The 15,876-nt window shown below is 49.0% G+C and overlaps 1 protein-coding gene across 4 annotated transcripts in view; it reads right to left on the minus strand.

Moving 5' to 3' along the window:
* The window catches only part of CBFA2T2 (CBFA2/RUNX1 partner transcriptional co-repressor 2), a 62,879-nt gene extending 47,422 nt beyond the window's left edge, over nucleotides 1-15,457 (minus strand). For all 4 annotated transcript variants that reach the window (XM_077187506.1, XM_077187503.1, XM_077187504.1 and 1 more), the window contains exon 1: nucleotides 15,375-15,457. In XM_077187506.1, coding sequence (XP_077043621.1) covers nucleotides 15,375-15,402 — 28 coding nt within the window. In that variant the 5' untranslated portion in view covers nucleotides 15,403-15,457. The remainder of the gene's footprint in view (nucleotides 1-15,374) is intronic.
* Between the last annotated feature and the right edge of the window lie 419 nt (nucleotides 15,458-15,876).

Genomic DNA, 15,876 nt, shown 5'->3' on the forward strand with positions numbered 1-15,876 from the left:
TTCCCAGCCCCTCACCAGCCTTGTTGCCCCCTCTGGATGTGCTCAAGCACCTCAACATCCTTCCCAAAGTGAGGGGCCAGAGCTGGACTCAGCACTCGGGGTGTGCCCTCACCAGAGCTGAGTACAGGGGAGGAATGAGCTCCCTGCTCCTGCTGGCCACACAAAATCAGAGCAGGGTAATGAGAAGTGGAATCAATCTTCAAAACCTCCTTCCCCCACCCTTCCCTCCTTCTCAAGGAGGAAGCTTCTGAAAATGCCATCCCTGTACCCTCCCACCACCAAAACCTGGCCATGCAAACCCAATCCACCAGGAGGGCAAGGATGTTGCTGTTCCTCCTCTCTCCAAATCCCAGGCTGCTGTGGGCAGGGCAGCATCTTTGCTTCTGGGATCACACTGTGTTGTCTCCACTCAGAAGCACTGCCAGGCCCATCTGAGGGTAGGGATCACAGAATCACAGAATAATGAGGTTGGAAGAGATCTCTAAGATCATTGAGTCCAACCTATGCACTAACACCTCAACCAGACTATAGCACCCAGTGCCATGGCCAGTCTTTTTTTAAACACACCCAGAGATGGTGATTCTACCACCTCCATGGGAAGAGCATTCCAGTACTTTGTTATTCTTTCAGTGAAAAATTTCTTCCTAATATCCAACCTATACCTTCCCTGACAGCTTGAGACTGTGTCCTCTGGTTCTGTCAGTGCTGCCCAGTGGAAGAGACCGACCCCACCTGTCTAAACCTCCCTTCAGGAGGTTGCACCTGCCTGGTGCTCCTTGTTGCCATGTCCTGTAACCACTTCTTCCTTTTTGTATCCTTTTTGTTTCCACTACTATGGTTTTAATCTCTTTTTTTGTGAAAAATGCATGTATTTTATGATTGGCTTTTCGCAAATATTCAAATGAATATTATATGTGTTGTGTTAGAAAGTAATGTTGTATTAATTCTCTTAAGTAGTGTGTTAAATATAGTTTTAGGGTCTAAAAAAATGTTAAAATAGAAACTATGCTATGTGAGATACTTTTATTAAAGAAAGGACTTGCAGAGAAATAGCAGCCACAGGACACCTGAATCTTTCAGAGAAAGAGAATTTATTGCCCTCTTATCAGAAGAAACGAAAGGCGCTGTTAGGATTCAGAGGAAGAAGCTGACACTGCCCAGACAGAATCCTGTGTTTGAATGGAATTTATGCATCATGGATGAGGTGTATGAATATGCAACAGGCTGTTGCTTTTAAGGGTTAATCCTTTGTTAACGTGGGTCCTTTTTCGGGCTCCTGCTGCCTAGAAAAGGTACCTGGACTGTCCATAATTCTTTGTCTCTATTGTCTCTAAATCAAATTGTCCAAATTATTATTACTCTAATTGTATGACTATTTTTATAACCATTTAATTACTATTAAACTTTTAAAATTTTAAAAACAAGTGATTGGTGTTTTTCACATGTTTGATTCCCTTCTCCACTGTCTGCTTCCACCATCTCCAGGCTCCTCATCTGCCTCAGTAGCCCCAACACCTGATCCTGAAAATCATCACTGTCATCCCAACCATTGGAATCTGCTGAACAAGCTCAGCCACCTGCCCAGGTGTCTGCTACCCTCCCAGAATTAAAGTGTGCATCAGCCTCCCAAAAAGGTGAGCCATGGGGAAATTAATGGCTGGCCAGATTTTGGCCAGTTCGTTATCCCAAAATGCCTGGTGTGGATGTAAGACAGAGTTAACTCCCCAAAACTGAAGATCAGCTCAGTGGTGGGAGAGGCAGTGAGAAAGGAAAGGGGAAAACAAGCAAATGAAGCATCATTTTGGAGTCATCAGGGTTTTGACATTCTCCAATTGGCTTCTATTAGCATTGCATCTGTTTGGGTGCCTGAAGGAGAAAAAAAACCAAAGGCAAAACTCATTTCCAGAGGTACAGAGCAATCAGCAGGTTCTCTGTGCTCTGGAGTGTTTGGATGCAGCTCAGGGAGGACCAGGCACAGTGAACAAGGACCTGAAATTTTATTACCTTCCCCTCCTGCCGGAAGCAGAGCCTATTTGCAGATTTACAGCTCGTGTCAACAGGAAGTTGGTGTTTACAAGTTTCCTGGAAAAAAAGCCAGCATTCCTGTCCTCCACCACAGCCTGGTGGGAATGCTGCCTCGTGGGGGAGTGCTCAGATGGGTAGGGGAGACAGGAATGAGTTTTGGCCATGTAAAACATACAGACAAATAGATAAAGCTATGAAAAAAAGAAAAAAAAAAAACCGAAGACCAGAAGGAGAACAGTAATTCAGCAATTTGGTGGAAAATGCACAGCAAGACAGCACAGCCGTGTCTGGAAAAATACTTTTGTAGCATCTGGGATTCACACTTCAAAGAAGCAGAAGAATTTTAAGAGGATGAAAAGCTATATTCAGGCTAACATGAATTTTTCTCTTCTGGCCCAACTCTTCTGTCATTCCCATTACACTGTTCCTCCAGGAGTCACAGCCAAGCTCAGCTGGTCACACTGGGGTGGGCCCTCCTCTCCCAGTAAAGGCATTAATGGGACCACAGTGTGTCTGGTGGTGCTGCTGGATCCACCAGGACCTGCCAGGATCCATCCATCCCCAAACTCAGCCCCAGATGGAGCTGAGGACATTGTTTATTGCCTTCACAAACTGGAGCCCTGGCCCTAAACAGCTCTATCTTGTGAAAGCTGGATTTAAAATCTTCCCCTTTCATATGGTTATTTAAAAAAAAAAACAAAACAAAACCAAAAAAACACCAAAAACCAAAACTGAAACCAAACAAAAAACCCCCAGTATTTGTTCCAAAATTACACAAAACAAGAGGACATGAGGACAGCCAGAGGTCAAGCAGCCAGAGCTCTACCAGGATGCCAAAGACCCAAATATTTATTTAGGCCACGCTGCAGAGTTTAGCAAAGACAGCTATGGAGTGCTTAGGGTGGTATCTGATCTCCTGAGAGGGAACACACTGCTCCCAAGGAAAGCTTCTGCCTCGACAGATGGACATTTTCCAACAGAAGGATGATTCAATCACAAGATCCCTGTGACACAAACTCATTCAACAACTCACAACAGGTACAGAAAACCAAGTCTCAAAAAGCCACACTCAGCTTCTCCCCAGACAAAGGGCTGGAGAAAACCAAGCTGACAAAGCACTCAGCCCAGCCAGCCTTACCAACTTCCAGCATTTAACATGCAAAAGCTGGAAAAAACTGAGCTGAAGAGGAAACTCAGACCTGGTGCAGGCATCAGGTCCTTCCAACACCACCACAGGGGTGCCCAGCACAGATTTAGGGTGACCCCCCTCACCCAGAACTGCACTCATTCCTTTGAGTGCTCTTTTCACACCAACCAGCAGCACTAAGAACAAAATTCCCAGTAAAATCAGAGAGATAGGGAGGAGAGTATCATGCAAAGCTTCCAAAATTTATTTTTCCACCCTGAGTCCTTATCAGGAAACCATTAGTGAGGAGCTGCCTGCCCTGGATCCAAGCATTTCACACCCAGGTGTCACCAGCCCTGTGCTGGAGGATGGAAGCTCAAAGGGAAGATTTTGCAATAGGCTGAAAGGAACATTTGCTGAAAGCCTCCCATCAAAGCAGGCAGGTGTCTTCTACCCCACACCCTGGACATACTTGTTCAGACAACTTCAAGAGCCAGAAGAACCTAAACACCTGTATGGTGAAATTAATTTCCATGCACAGAGAAGGAAAAAACAAGAAAATTATTACCTTCAATCCAAACCTCAGGTTTACTAAACTTGAAACTTCAAAAGTCATCAAAAATCTTCATTTTCGACAGCGTGAGTTACATTAAAAAAACAAAACTCAGGGAGAAGAAAAAGAAAAAAAACAACTTAAAAAAACCCAATAAAAACCTCAAGCAGGAGATAAAAAAAGAGAGATTCATCAGCAAAGCTCCTCTAAAGTGAGGTTGGAGTTGATGGCAGAGGCAGCTAAACTGCAGCATTCTGGGAAGAGCTAATTTGATTTGGCTGTGACTAGTGGGGGGAAAAAAAACCCCAACAAAACTAAAGCAGCTCAAAGACATTTACTTCCTCTTCATTTGATTAATGCTACCCAGGGCTGTGGCTAAGGTGAAGCTGAGTTTATTGCCCTGAGCCTGCTCTGCCCAGGTGAGCCAGCCCCTCCCAGGGCTGCTCTTAACTTCTCCCAGCTGTGTTTTCCCCATGCCCCAAACGTCTCCACCTGGGGCTGCAGATGGAGCAGCTGCAGCTGAAGGCAAACACCTGGTGAGCCACAGCCCTGCTCTGCTTCCAGGGGGAGAGCACAGCTACAGCAGCTCCTGCCCTATTTAAGGCCTTATCAGGGTTTTAAGTGCTGTGTTTGTGGTTCATAATCTGCTCCCCTTGAGCCCAGGGAATCTGAAAAGCTCAGCTGGGCAGCTTTGCACTGACCAGCCACCAAAAACCTCCTGAAGATGTGGAAAGGAGGGATAAATCCAGCACAGGTCCTGCTCAGAGTACAGCACCACTGCATGCTCCACTGACTGTACCTCTGCAACAGCTGCATTTCTCACACAGCAGCTTTGGGCTGCACCAACCCAACCACAGGAGCTGCACATGAGTCCAGGTCCCTGAGGGGCTCCAGGCTGGCAGGAGGCTCCCCTGGGACACAGGAAGGGAGACTCTTGTCCTGTTCACTGCTGATGTCTGACCTGGTGAATACTTGGAAATTCACTTCTCTAGAAAAACATTTGAAAAGCATTCCCATCCTGTAGGGAATGTCATGATGAGCAGAGCTAGAGAAGTACTAGGGCTGTTTTTTAAGGGATTTTTACTGCAGTCACATCAAGTAACATCCCTCTTCAAGTCAATACTAGAGTCTGAGCAGGCTTTTAGTCCAACAGTTCATTCCTCTTGGAGACTCCTTACAACTAAGCAGCAGTGTCATACAATTACCTGGCTAGCAGTGCTGCTTCAGCATTTCTTTGTACCATTTTCATCCAAGTTCTTGCTCAGTGATGGCAATATTAATAATATTTCTATTAAGAACATAAATATTAATAATATTTCTATTAAGAACACAAGGGTATATAACTATAAGACTACAAACTAGAGAGGCAGACAGTGCATTAAAAAAACCCCAAACCCACTTCCCAACAAGATCCAGACATTTATGGTCACCAAAGAACCAGCAAAAGAAGCTGTTTGTTACTTAAGCAGTAATTTTCAAGTGACTTGAGCTGAATTCAGTATTGTAGTCACACAGGAAAAAAAAAATCCATGAGAAATGCTCAAGGCCAGGTTGGAATGGGCTCTCAGCAACCTGGGATGGGGGAAGGTGTCCCTGCCCAAAAGGGGCTTTGGAACAGGATGGTCCTTAAGGTCCCTTCCAACCCAACCATTCTGGGAGTCTATGTAATAAAATGTTGGGGGAAAAGGAGAAAATTCAAGGGTTAAATTAAATCTTGCAAAGCCAAACTGACAGGAATCAGTTCCAGAAAGCCTGCAGGGTCAACTTGCATCAACTACAGAAGATCCTTGTGCAAATTAAAAGGTTTCCCTGCCTGTTTGTTTCAGCATATGGAAAAGCTGCAAATTCACTCCCTGAGGTTTGCACTGAGGAAGCTGTTAAATGCCAGGAGGAGTCTCAGGCCTGGGATATTTGGATGCTAAGGAGTGCTGGAGGTGCAGCCTGCTGCTGTTCTCCCACGTGCTCAGGAGTCAAGTCAAATCAAGGCAACATTTGTAAAAGCCCCTCTTGGGCCCCGTTTCCAAACACCTGCATCCCTGGGCCCCCCTGCTCTCGTGTTCCTCAGTGCATCTCACTATGAAAATGCAGAGTGTCTGTCTTCCTCACCCATGCAGAACAGCTAATCCCAGCAGGATAATCCTGCTTTAATGAGAAAACTATAGGACCTTTGATAAAGCATATCAATCTTATAAAAGCCCTACTACAACATTCCTTAGTCTCTGGGACCGGGTGACCGACCTCGAAAATGAATTTTGCATGTGGCTGTCTCCAAGCTGAGGAAGGTAACACAGGGCAGGGAGAGCAAACTGCTCCCTCTTGCTTGCAAGGCACCATCAAATCTGGAACAGTGCTGGAGGCAAATTTCCCATGCCTCTGGACATGTGTGCCGCCCCATCAACAAAACAGCTCATCCTCTGCCTGCCACAGGAGCCAGAGGACACTGGCATCTCCCACTGCTTTTCTCCAGCTCACAGCACACGTCCCCAAATGGGAATGGCCATGATATAACTGACCTGCCCCAGTCAGGGCTCCAAAGGTCAAGTAACCCCCTACAGCCCAACAAAGAGCTGGGAGATGGCAGGAACTGTGTCTTGGGCTGCAGAACAGCTGCTGAGCTCCAAGATAAACCTCAGAGCCTCTGCCAAACTGGGAATCTGTGTCAGGTTTTGTATGACAAAAAAAAAAAAAAATTTGAGAACAATTCTTCATTACAACTTAGGTGTAGAAATCCACAAACACTTTTTTCTGACCTCACAAGACCTTGCTCCAGCTCCAGAGAAGAGCCCAATGAATTGGCATTTCAACACTTTCTTTTCCCCTCAAGTACAAACACACAACTGCTGAGAAAAAGCAGTGATGCTCTGACCTGACACGACCAGTCGTGTTGAGGGATAATTCCTGTGCTGTATCAGTGACTGGAATTACCAGGGCTTTGCCAACAATTTAATGAGATGGAAACTCGTGCTCCCACTGCCAGAATTTGTTTGTCAGGCCATAAACTATTTAGATGCCCTGAATATTTTGCTCCTGTGTTATAAAACAGGTGTGAAGAGGTGCATCTCCATCCTTGGAGCAGCAGGGCCTTTTGGACAGATCGAAATTCCTGGTGTGCTGCATGTGCTCAGGGAGAGCTGTCCCCTGGTTTGCCCTTCACCAGAAGAGGCTCTCAGAGCCTGGATGGGGATGGGGTCACACCTGCCCAGAGCCCACCTGAAGCTGGACCAGCTCTGAGTGGTGCTGCCAGGTTCTCCAGAGCTTCCTGGGCCACCTCAGACCAGCAGGAGCAGCAGCAGGACAGCACAATGCAGTGCTGGTGGAAACTGAGGCAATCCCTACACAGGCACAAGGGAAAAGGGGAGATTCTGTGCCAACCAAACTAACTTTGTTTGTTTGATACCTGTGAGACTGAAGGCAAGAATTCCTGCATGGATCAGCTCCTGGTCTTTGGTGTTCTAGTGTCCTTATGCCACCAGGAAAATCCTCAGCACTGATGGAGGATCAAGATGTGGTAAACAATGCTCAGGAGCAGTGACTGAGCCTACAAGTGTTTTTTTCTGAGCATATTTTACCATAAAAACATAACAAATTTAATTCCATTAGTTTTATCTCAAACTCAGCTTTCTTAATTAGAAGTACAGAGCTCGAGGGAAACTGCTGTAATTATTAAATGGGAAATACAATCTGATGAACACAGTAACTACAGTGATTGAAAACTTAAATAAAACTGGTAGATGACAAATTAAGAACTATCTAGAAATCACCTGCTCAACAGTTTGTGTACTCTAATAGTTATTTACCTATTCACATGCACAAAGAGGTTTTATTCTCCCTCTTGCTAAAATCAACACCACACAGGAAAAAAAAGACAAATATTCAAATATTCAAGAAGAAAACAGATAAGCACCTGGGAATGTTTCTGGAGTAGTGCACTGCAAAACCAAGACTCTCCCTCAGAAGATTCCATCCAATTAACTTCTAGGTGCTCAGCATGCCTAGATAAAGAGGGAAAACCAAGCTTTCATGGAAAAAAAAATCACCCCCTTGGGGAGATAAAAGGACACCACCAGTGCATTGTGGAATGTGGAAACTCAGGTGGGCCAAGGGCAGTGATCTGAAGTCAGGTGTTTTGCAGCAGAGGGGTGAATAAACACCAGTAAAGGGATGCAGGTGATCCACTCACAGTTCCAGTGTGAGCAGACTTGCAGAGCCACAAGAACAAGGCACTGCCAGTCCTGGAGCAGCACAGGTCAGGAGCTGTGCCACACAGGCAGTGCCTCTCTGCAAGAACATTCCTGAGGACGCACACGCGTTCCCAGCAGCACTGAAGCACAGCATATCCCGTTACTCACCACGGAAGGTGATCCATCAGCATCTGTAGTGTGAAGAGGGAGGCAAACAGCAGAAGGAAAGCAAAGTGCTAGAAAGAATTCCTGGCTAGAATTTGCTGCTTTAAATCTTCCCATGAACGTGGCTGTGAGCTGCAGAACGCCACACTTGCACCGGGAAAGCAAAATGGGTACAAGGCTCCCATCCAACTCGGGTTTAATGGCACAGAAGATAGATCTGCTCTTTGAGAAAAATCCCAATTGTTGATTTCTATTTTGTCTGGCGATGGAGTACAGTATTCCTCCTTCCTTCCTGCCAAAAGTGGTGGAAGTACGATGTGCTTTAAAGTAATTACAGCAGCTCATCCCAGAAGTGGCTGCATTTCAAACGAGGCAGGAGATGCACAAGCGGGGAGTGGCTGCTCCCAGCTGAATGTTGAACCTGCCTTCAGACCTGGGGATGAAAAGGTTCTCTCCAAAACAAAACACACTTGTTTCTGATATCTGCCCAATTTGTCCCCTTCTGGTCTGCCTAACCCTGCTGCAGGGGTTGGGCATGGAATGGCTGGAAAAGCCAGGGCAGAATGGCCCAACGTGGCACCTGTGGGCAGGACATGCCTTCCTACAGGGACTCAGCTGGATCCAAGATGCTTTTAACTGGTATCTCTCTGACTCCTCAGCACAACTTGCAAACATTTGGCTGTGCCAACCTTGCACCCCTCTAAGCACTGCAGTATTTGCAAGTGTGCAGTATTTTCATTATTGGTAGAACAGCCATAATTATCCAAATAAAACTATTGCTATACTGGGCCTTTGATCATAAATAGAACTTAATGGATTTTATTACATCCCAGGAAGCGAGAGCTACAGAAAGAAAAGTATTGCTAAATGTGCTTTGCTACTACCTATCAATTTCTTCTAAACACTGAGCACTTTAGAAATAGCCAAAGAAACACACTGCTCCTACTGCATAACCACTGCAAGTTCCCCTCTGAGCTCTTCCCCTTTAGCCAGCTCACAGGAGACGTTTCAGCAGCTGAAAATTAAAGGGTCACAATATTGAGCCTTCAGGTATCAAGTTCACAATGGAAATAGCAGCTGACACAGAAAGGGCTCTGCTGAGCACGGCAGTGATAATTCTGTTGCCTCGGAGCTGGAAGCAGCTCACTTACACAAAGTTTGTTATTTAACTCAGCGAGGAACGAAACAAAATGCCACAGCCATGGATTTATTCCTTACACAGCCTCTTTCAAATCATACTCCACACCAGAGACGTGCTAGCAGTGAGTCTTTAACTCTGGCTGCTGTATCCTCTCAAATCCAAATAATTCCCTGTCAAGTGCTGGGGAAGGCAGTGACGGCCTGAGCAAGGGCTGCTTGTCCTGCAAACCTCTGCAAACTCTTCTGCTGGAGCCCATCTTCCAGAAAACTTCATGGGTCTGTGAGCAAGTGACAACAAATCCTGGATGTCCGACAGCCACGTGGAGAAGGGCAGGAATGAGGAGGACTTCAGCGGGGCAGCCAGATATGCCAGCTTCCCACTTGCCCTGCTGACATAATGCAGGAAAAGCCATCTTGCCACCCCCGGGGACTCCCCACCTGGCCCCGCTCCGCGGTGACAGCCCAGGCCTGCTGCTATCTCCCAAACAGATGCATTTATTCTCCTGAGAGCCTCCCACGTCTTATCTAGCTGGCAGTTTCCAAACGTCGAGCGCCAAGTCCAGCTAAAACCACTTTAAGCTCTTTTAGGCAACAATTCCTGAAAGCGTTTTGGCAGGGGAGCGAGGGAGGCGGGGTCCCCCTGAGCTGTCCTGCCGCGATGGGCACGGAAAGCAACCCCTGCACCCCACTCTGGAGATGCTGTAAACAGGACCTGGCACAGGAATGGATGTAGAGTTTACAGAGATGCCTTGCTTCGAGCAAATTTGCCTCTCAACACATGGCCAAACTCTCACGCAATAAATTAACTATTTGGCAGCCACCGAACCAGCGCTGGAGCCAAACCAATTAGGGTTTAATGTGATCCCAATTTCCTATTTCTGAGACGGGGGTCGGGGAGGTGGGGGAAGAAGGGGGAAGAGGAGGGAGGGAGAGCAAAGTAAATCCCCTCCTGGTTTATAAATCTTTGCCAATCATCTCAGATAAACGGGTCACCCGCAGCTCTAAATCTGTATTTGCACTTGCGTGCTCCGAGGGACGCGGTGGGAAAAGGCGCGTCGGACGCAGCCAGCCTGACTCCCGACATGTGTTTTCCATACTTGGGAAATTCAATCATTTAAAAAATATTTACCAAGCTTTGTCTTTAATTAGAAAAACATGACGACGGATAAGGCGAGTTATTGTTTCTAAGCTAGAAATGTCAGAGATCCTCATGATGTCAGAGGATAAACCCCATCAGCGACCCGCGGACCCGCTGCCAGGGCTGCAAATGTTTCGAAGGATTTTTTTCACCTTCCCTTCAAGTTTAGCCCTTTCCAGTCACAATTCATCGGTGGCTTCTTGGCCCCCAACAAAGCTAATCCTGAAGGAAGAGGAGGAGGAGATGGAGGGAAGGCTCCTGCAGCAGATCTGCCAGACGGGTGTTTTCATGCAAACGAGCTCGCACAAACGGGGGAGGAACAGAGGAACATTTGACTTCTTTATGTTTTAACATCCTGGCTCTGGTACCTCCCCTCACAACTACCTGCCCTCAACTAAGATAAGCAAATTAATCTCATCTGCACCTGGAAATGCCGCAGGCTGAGCTGTCCCCACACTCTGAAAAAGTGTTAAATTAACTTTCTGCTTAGCCAAGACCCAGGGAAGTGCTCGCTCTCAGGAACACAGCCACAAAATTCTGCAGCCCACAATACCCACCTAAGAAAAGGAAGCTGCCTGTGCCCCAAGCAGACAACCAGGAGTTCTGCCTGCCCAGGAGCATGTGTGACCCTACAGCTGTACCCCACACTACAGCCACCGTTCCACCTCTGTTTGATCCAACACCGGCAGCCAGATCCGGAGAGGCTCCGCATGCACAGCTTTAAAGCAGAAAGCAAATATTTGGTTTTTACCAACAAACAAAAGATAGCCGGGATGCAATGAGCTGTCAAGCCCGTTTGTGTGCTCACCACTGCTGTTAAGGCGACTGAAGAGTCTCTGCTGACCAGGTGGGGGTTAGGAAGGGTGCCTGGACTGGTTCCTCAGCGCTGCCAGCCTGCTGTGTGCCACCAGCCCAGTCCCACCAGTGCCAGGAACTGCTCGACCCAGCCACCCCTCCCCAGCCCACTCCCACACACCCCAAACACGTACAGCCCCCCTGCTGTATCTCCTTTAGGGCTTTATCCCTCTTCTCCTCCTCCTCCTGCTGCCTCCTGGCAGAAAAGGCGGGATCAAACACACACAAAGGCCAGGTGGGAGCGTGTCAGGTGACAGATTTGGAGAAACTTCCTGCTGCAGCAACCAGGTGCACTGCTAGGGAGTGAAAGCCAACTCCCAAGAGACCATGAGGATTAAAAAGTACAGATAAGCAGGGAGAAGCTGGTATTGATGCAAACAAATGGTGTGTCTATCCAGTCCAATCTTACAGCAATAAGTCTGCAAGCATTCATGAAGTATTTGTCTGATTATTTTATATCCACAGGCAAAAAAAGGCTAATCCTGCATTTTCCTGTAATGTACCTGTAATGAGAGAATTCTGTAATATTTTTCAAGTATTTTTAGCGAGCTTTGAAGTGTCACCTATGGCCCCTTGCAACCCAAGGCTGAGGGCTGTGAGCAATGACAACCTTAAATACCAACATAAATCTACACTGGAGAAAATCCCTGCCTGAACAGTCTGATCCTTTAAATTATCCCAAGTGTGCCAAGCATGTCATTGAGGAAAATGTGCAGAATTTGACCTCCAAGTGCAGTCCCAGAATAACTGCTACCTGTAGAAGTTAGTACTGCTCTCTCATGAAATGGAGTAAAGAACATTTTAATTGACTTCCAAAGTCAGGGTTGATTAACCTGGAGTGCACAAATACAGCCAAAATTATGTCCAGGATATGTTGTAGCTGAATGAAACAAGGGTGTGCACGCACACAGGATGTGGCACAAAGAGATGGGAAGGTGACAGGGACACAGGAGAATTTTAAGCCTGGGTAGAAACCCTTCCCCTGGGACTTTTTACGTCAGAGAGGGAGAGGTGGATTCACTTCTCACCTTTCTGGGTCTTACAGCCACCTCCTTCTTCTGAAGGGGAAGAGTTCACCTCTGATTCTTGCCAGCAAGAGGGAAACCTGAGCAGTTCCCCCCTTCTCCAGAGGCTCATGACAGCCTCTCGAGGTGCCTGTGACTCCTTGGCAGCTCGGGATGATGGAAAGCACTCTGCTCACTATTCCACTCCAGTCCTGCTTCCAAAAGAGTCCACTCCACAAGCCCTTCCTCAAGTACAAACTCTTTTCAATCCTCAGAGTGCCAGCAAATCAAAAAACTCTCTTTCTTTTCCCTGACTGCTTTAAAATTTCAATTTATTTTATTCTCCTGAACACTGGCACAAAGGGAGAGGAACACCTAAAGCCTTTCATTTTACAGCATATGAAAATCAAGTCCCTGAATGATGCATTTCAATTTCTGGCCATTGGAAATATCCACATAAGAAGAGCATATTCATGAGAGCCAGTATGTGCCTTAAATGAACGGGAACATCCCAAAGTTTCAAAGCAATCCCACATTTCTTCTTTCCTTCCCCATTGTTAGTTTCACACTGAGCACTGATCCACTTCCCTGTAACACACACCCAAAGAAATCAAGCAACATCCTGACATTGCCAGGATCTGTAAAAATCAGAAATCGTTGGGCTATGCAGATGATTAGATTTATAAAAATTATGAGTCTACAGCTGATTATTCACCTTTTGGATAACCCCAACAGTGTTCTTGGGCTGACACTGGGCCCAAGAATCGAGTGATGTCTCCTGCAAGTGTTCAATAGCTGGCACTAACAGGGCATCCTCACCTGATCTATCCACAAAGGTCCTGATAACTTCAGCACATATCTGTGTGCTTATCTTTATAAAGCAGCTGCAGGGCTCACCAGCCTTATCCTTAGCATTCCCCAATGGATGCTGGGCCACAGACATATTAAACTGAACAAAAAACTTCACTTTAGCTCCCACTGAGTCACTCCAAGCATTCCAGGTGCCCTCACCCTCTCCTGCCAGGCACCTTGCTGTCCCTGCTGCCATTGGGTCAGTGATTGTTTGCTCAGTTCTGTCAGCAGGAACCAGATGAAAAGCCCTAATCACAGAATAATAGACTGGTTTGGGCTGCAAAGAACCTGAAAGATCACTTTGTTCCACACCCTGCCATGGCAGGGACACCTCCCACTGTCCGAGGTTGCTCCAAGCCCTGTCCAGCCTGGCCTTGGGCACTGCCAGGGATCCAGGGGCAGCCCCAGCTGCTCTGGGCACCTGTGCCAGGGCCTGCCCACCCTCACAGGAAGGAATTTCTTCCTAATTTCAGACATGCTTTAATATTGCAAAACTCAACAGCCACATACACATCTATACATTCCTGCCAGGATCCAATAAAATATTCAAACAACTCATCCCATGTTGCAGAAAGTGTCCCAGCTGAGAGGAACCAGTTTCATGTACCCACCCTGAAGCTATGACTGAGGCACAAGATCCCTGTCTCCCTTAGCTTCAAACATTTTTAGCAGGATTTCAAAGGTGTGACTCTCCTCGCTGTGCTCAGTGTGAGGGAAGCAGGGGGGAATGTGACCAGTCTCTGCACACACCGCTGAGCTGCACCATGAGCAGACACACTGGGTGGGATTGGTTTCATCCAGCTCCTCACTGCCAAAGCCTCAGCCAGGCTCTCCTGCACTCCCCTTGCAGTCAATGAAAAAGCCCAGGCACCTCCAGTGAGGAATTTGTCTCATTCAGAGAGAGGTGTCCAAGACTGGAGAGATGAATCACCCTCAGCAGTGCCTGTTGTGACTGACTTCAAAGGGAGCTTGGGGAAAGGAGACTGGGCACAGACTTTGGACGGCAGGGGTAAAACACATGATCTCACCCAAGCTCCTTCTGTGGGGCCTTTTCTTCAGAGCTGACAAGATGAAGGTCAGGAGCCAGGTGCCCGGGCTCTCCAAAGCCACGTGGACGTGGACACGGCTCTGCCACCACGGTGCTCTCCAGGCACCTGGGACACCAGCTGGCTCAACTCCACACGCCTCCACAGACTCATATTTCCCACTGCCTCGAGGGGGAACAGCTTCACCCCATCATCTCCGCACATTCTGCCCTAGGCAGCACCATAAAGTATAAAACCAACTTCTGTCACTTGGTAATTCCTTCTCCAAATCGGGAATGCAGCTTTCAGAGTGGTTTCCACATTAGCATCAGCATCTATCTTTACACTGCTTCCCTATGAGCAATCACACTTCATTTGAAGATTCCTGAATTTCCTGAGCTTTGGGGTGAGCTTTTAACTGCTTTTCTCCCTTTCCTGAGCAATGGCTTAGCCAAAGAGTCACCGTGAGGCCGTGATCCAGCCCATGTGGGATGGCCATTGCACACACAGACATCCCGGCTCCATCTGGTACCTCACTCCCCATCCAGGATGCCTCAATTTCCATCCCAATCGTGGACAAACCAGCACAGGCCACAAAAACTCTCAGGAAGCTGAAATACGGTGAGAAGCACCACGTGCTCCCCTACCAACCTCAAAGCTTTCGGAGGGCACAACACTTCTGGCAACAAACGCGGGATTTTGGGCAAATTAACGCAAACGGGGATGAAGATCCAGCTGCCCACTGCCACCCTCCCAGCTGCACGGAGGAGAGGCGCTGCTGGGAGCAGCATTTATGTGCACAGGGCTCGCACACGCGGGTGCCAGGTCGCTGTGTGCCCGCAGTTTGCAGCAGGGCAAACACTCGTGCCCAGCTCTGCCGTGGATATTTCACTGTGGCTGTTTCCAAAAGTGTCTCAGACCCCTCACGGAGGTGTTCCGGGGCTGGGCTGGCAATGCGGGCAGTGCCAGGAGGGTGCAAAGCAAAGCCCGCTTTGGCTGCAGCACCGCGGTCGGGCTCTGCCGGCCCCAGCCCTGCCGAGGGGCTGCACCCCTTGTTCCGGAACCCCTCCAGCCAGGAAATCCCGCACAAACCCGGGCGCTGCGGGCTGGGATTGCGGCTGGGGGTCCCCAGGCCCACACTGCGGGGCAGTGAACCCGCACGCTGAGAAACACACATTAATCAGAGGTGCAATTATGGACTATGACACAAAGCGCGAGTCCCCTTCCCCCGGCCCGCTCGGGGGCTCGGCCCGCTCCCCCCGGCCCGGCCCGGCGCTGCCTCCCGCCCGTGCCCCGCTCCCGGCTCTTACACTGGCAGCTTCCCGGGATCCCCACCATGGCCCGGATCCTCGGCGCCTCCTGCCCGGCCCGGCCCGGCCCTCGCCGTGACGAGAGCGGGGGCGCGGCTTCCCCCGGCCCGCCCCGAGCCGGGCAGGAGGAGCCGGGCAGGAGGGGCCGAGCGGAGGGCAGGGGGCTCCGAGCAGGGCAGGGGGCTCCGAGCAGGGCAGGAGGGGCCGAGCGGAGGGCAGGGGGCTCCGAGGAGGGCAAGAGGGGCCGAGCGGAGGGCAGGGGGCTCCGAGGAGGGCAGGAGGGGCCGAGCGGAGGGCAGGGGGCTCCGAGGAGGGCAGGGGGCTCCGAGCAGGGCAGGAGGGGCCGAGCGGAGGGCAGGGGGCTCCGAGGAGGGCAGGGGGCTCCGAGGAGGGCAGGAGGGGCCGAGCGGAGGGCAGGGGGCTCCGAGGAGGGCAGGGGGCTCCGAGCCGGGCAGGAGGGGCCGAGCGGAGGGCAGGGGGCTCCGAGCAGGGCAGGAGGGAC

This window comes from Agelaius phoeniceus, chromosome 17 (assembly GCF_051311805.1).
Source record: "Agelaius phoeniceus isolate bAgePho1 chromosome 17, bAgePho1.hap1, whole genome shotgun sequence".
Lineage (NCBI taxonomy): Eukaryota > Metazoa > Chordata > Aves > Passeriformes > Icteridae > Agelaius > Agelaius phoeniceus.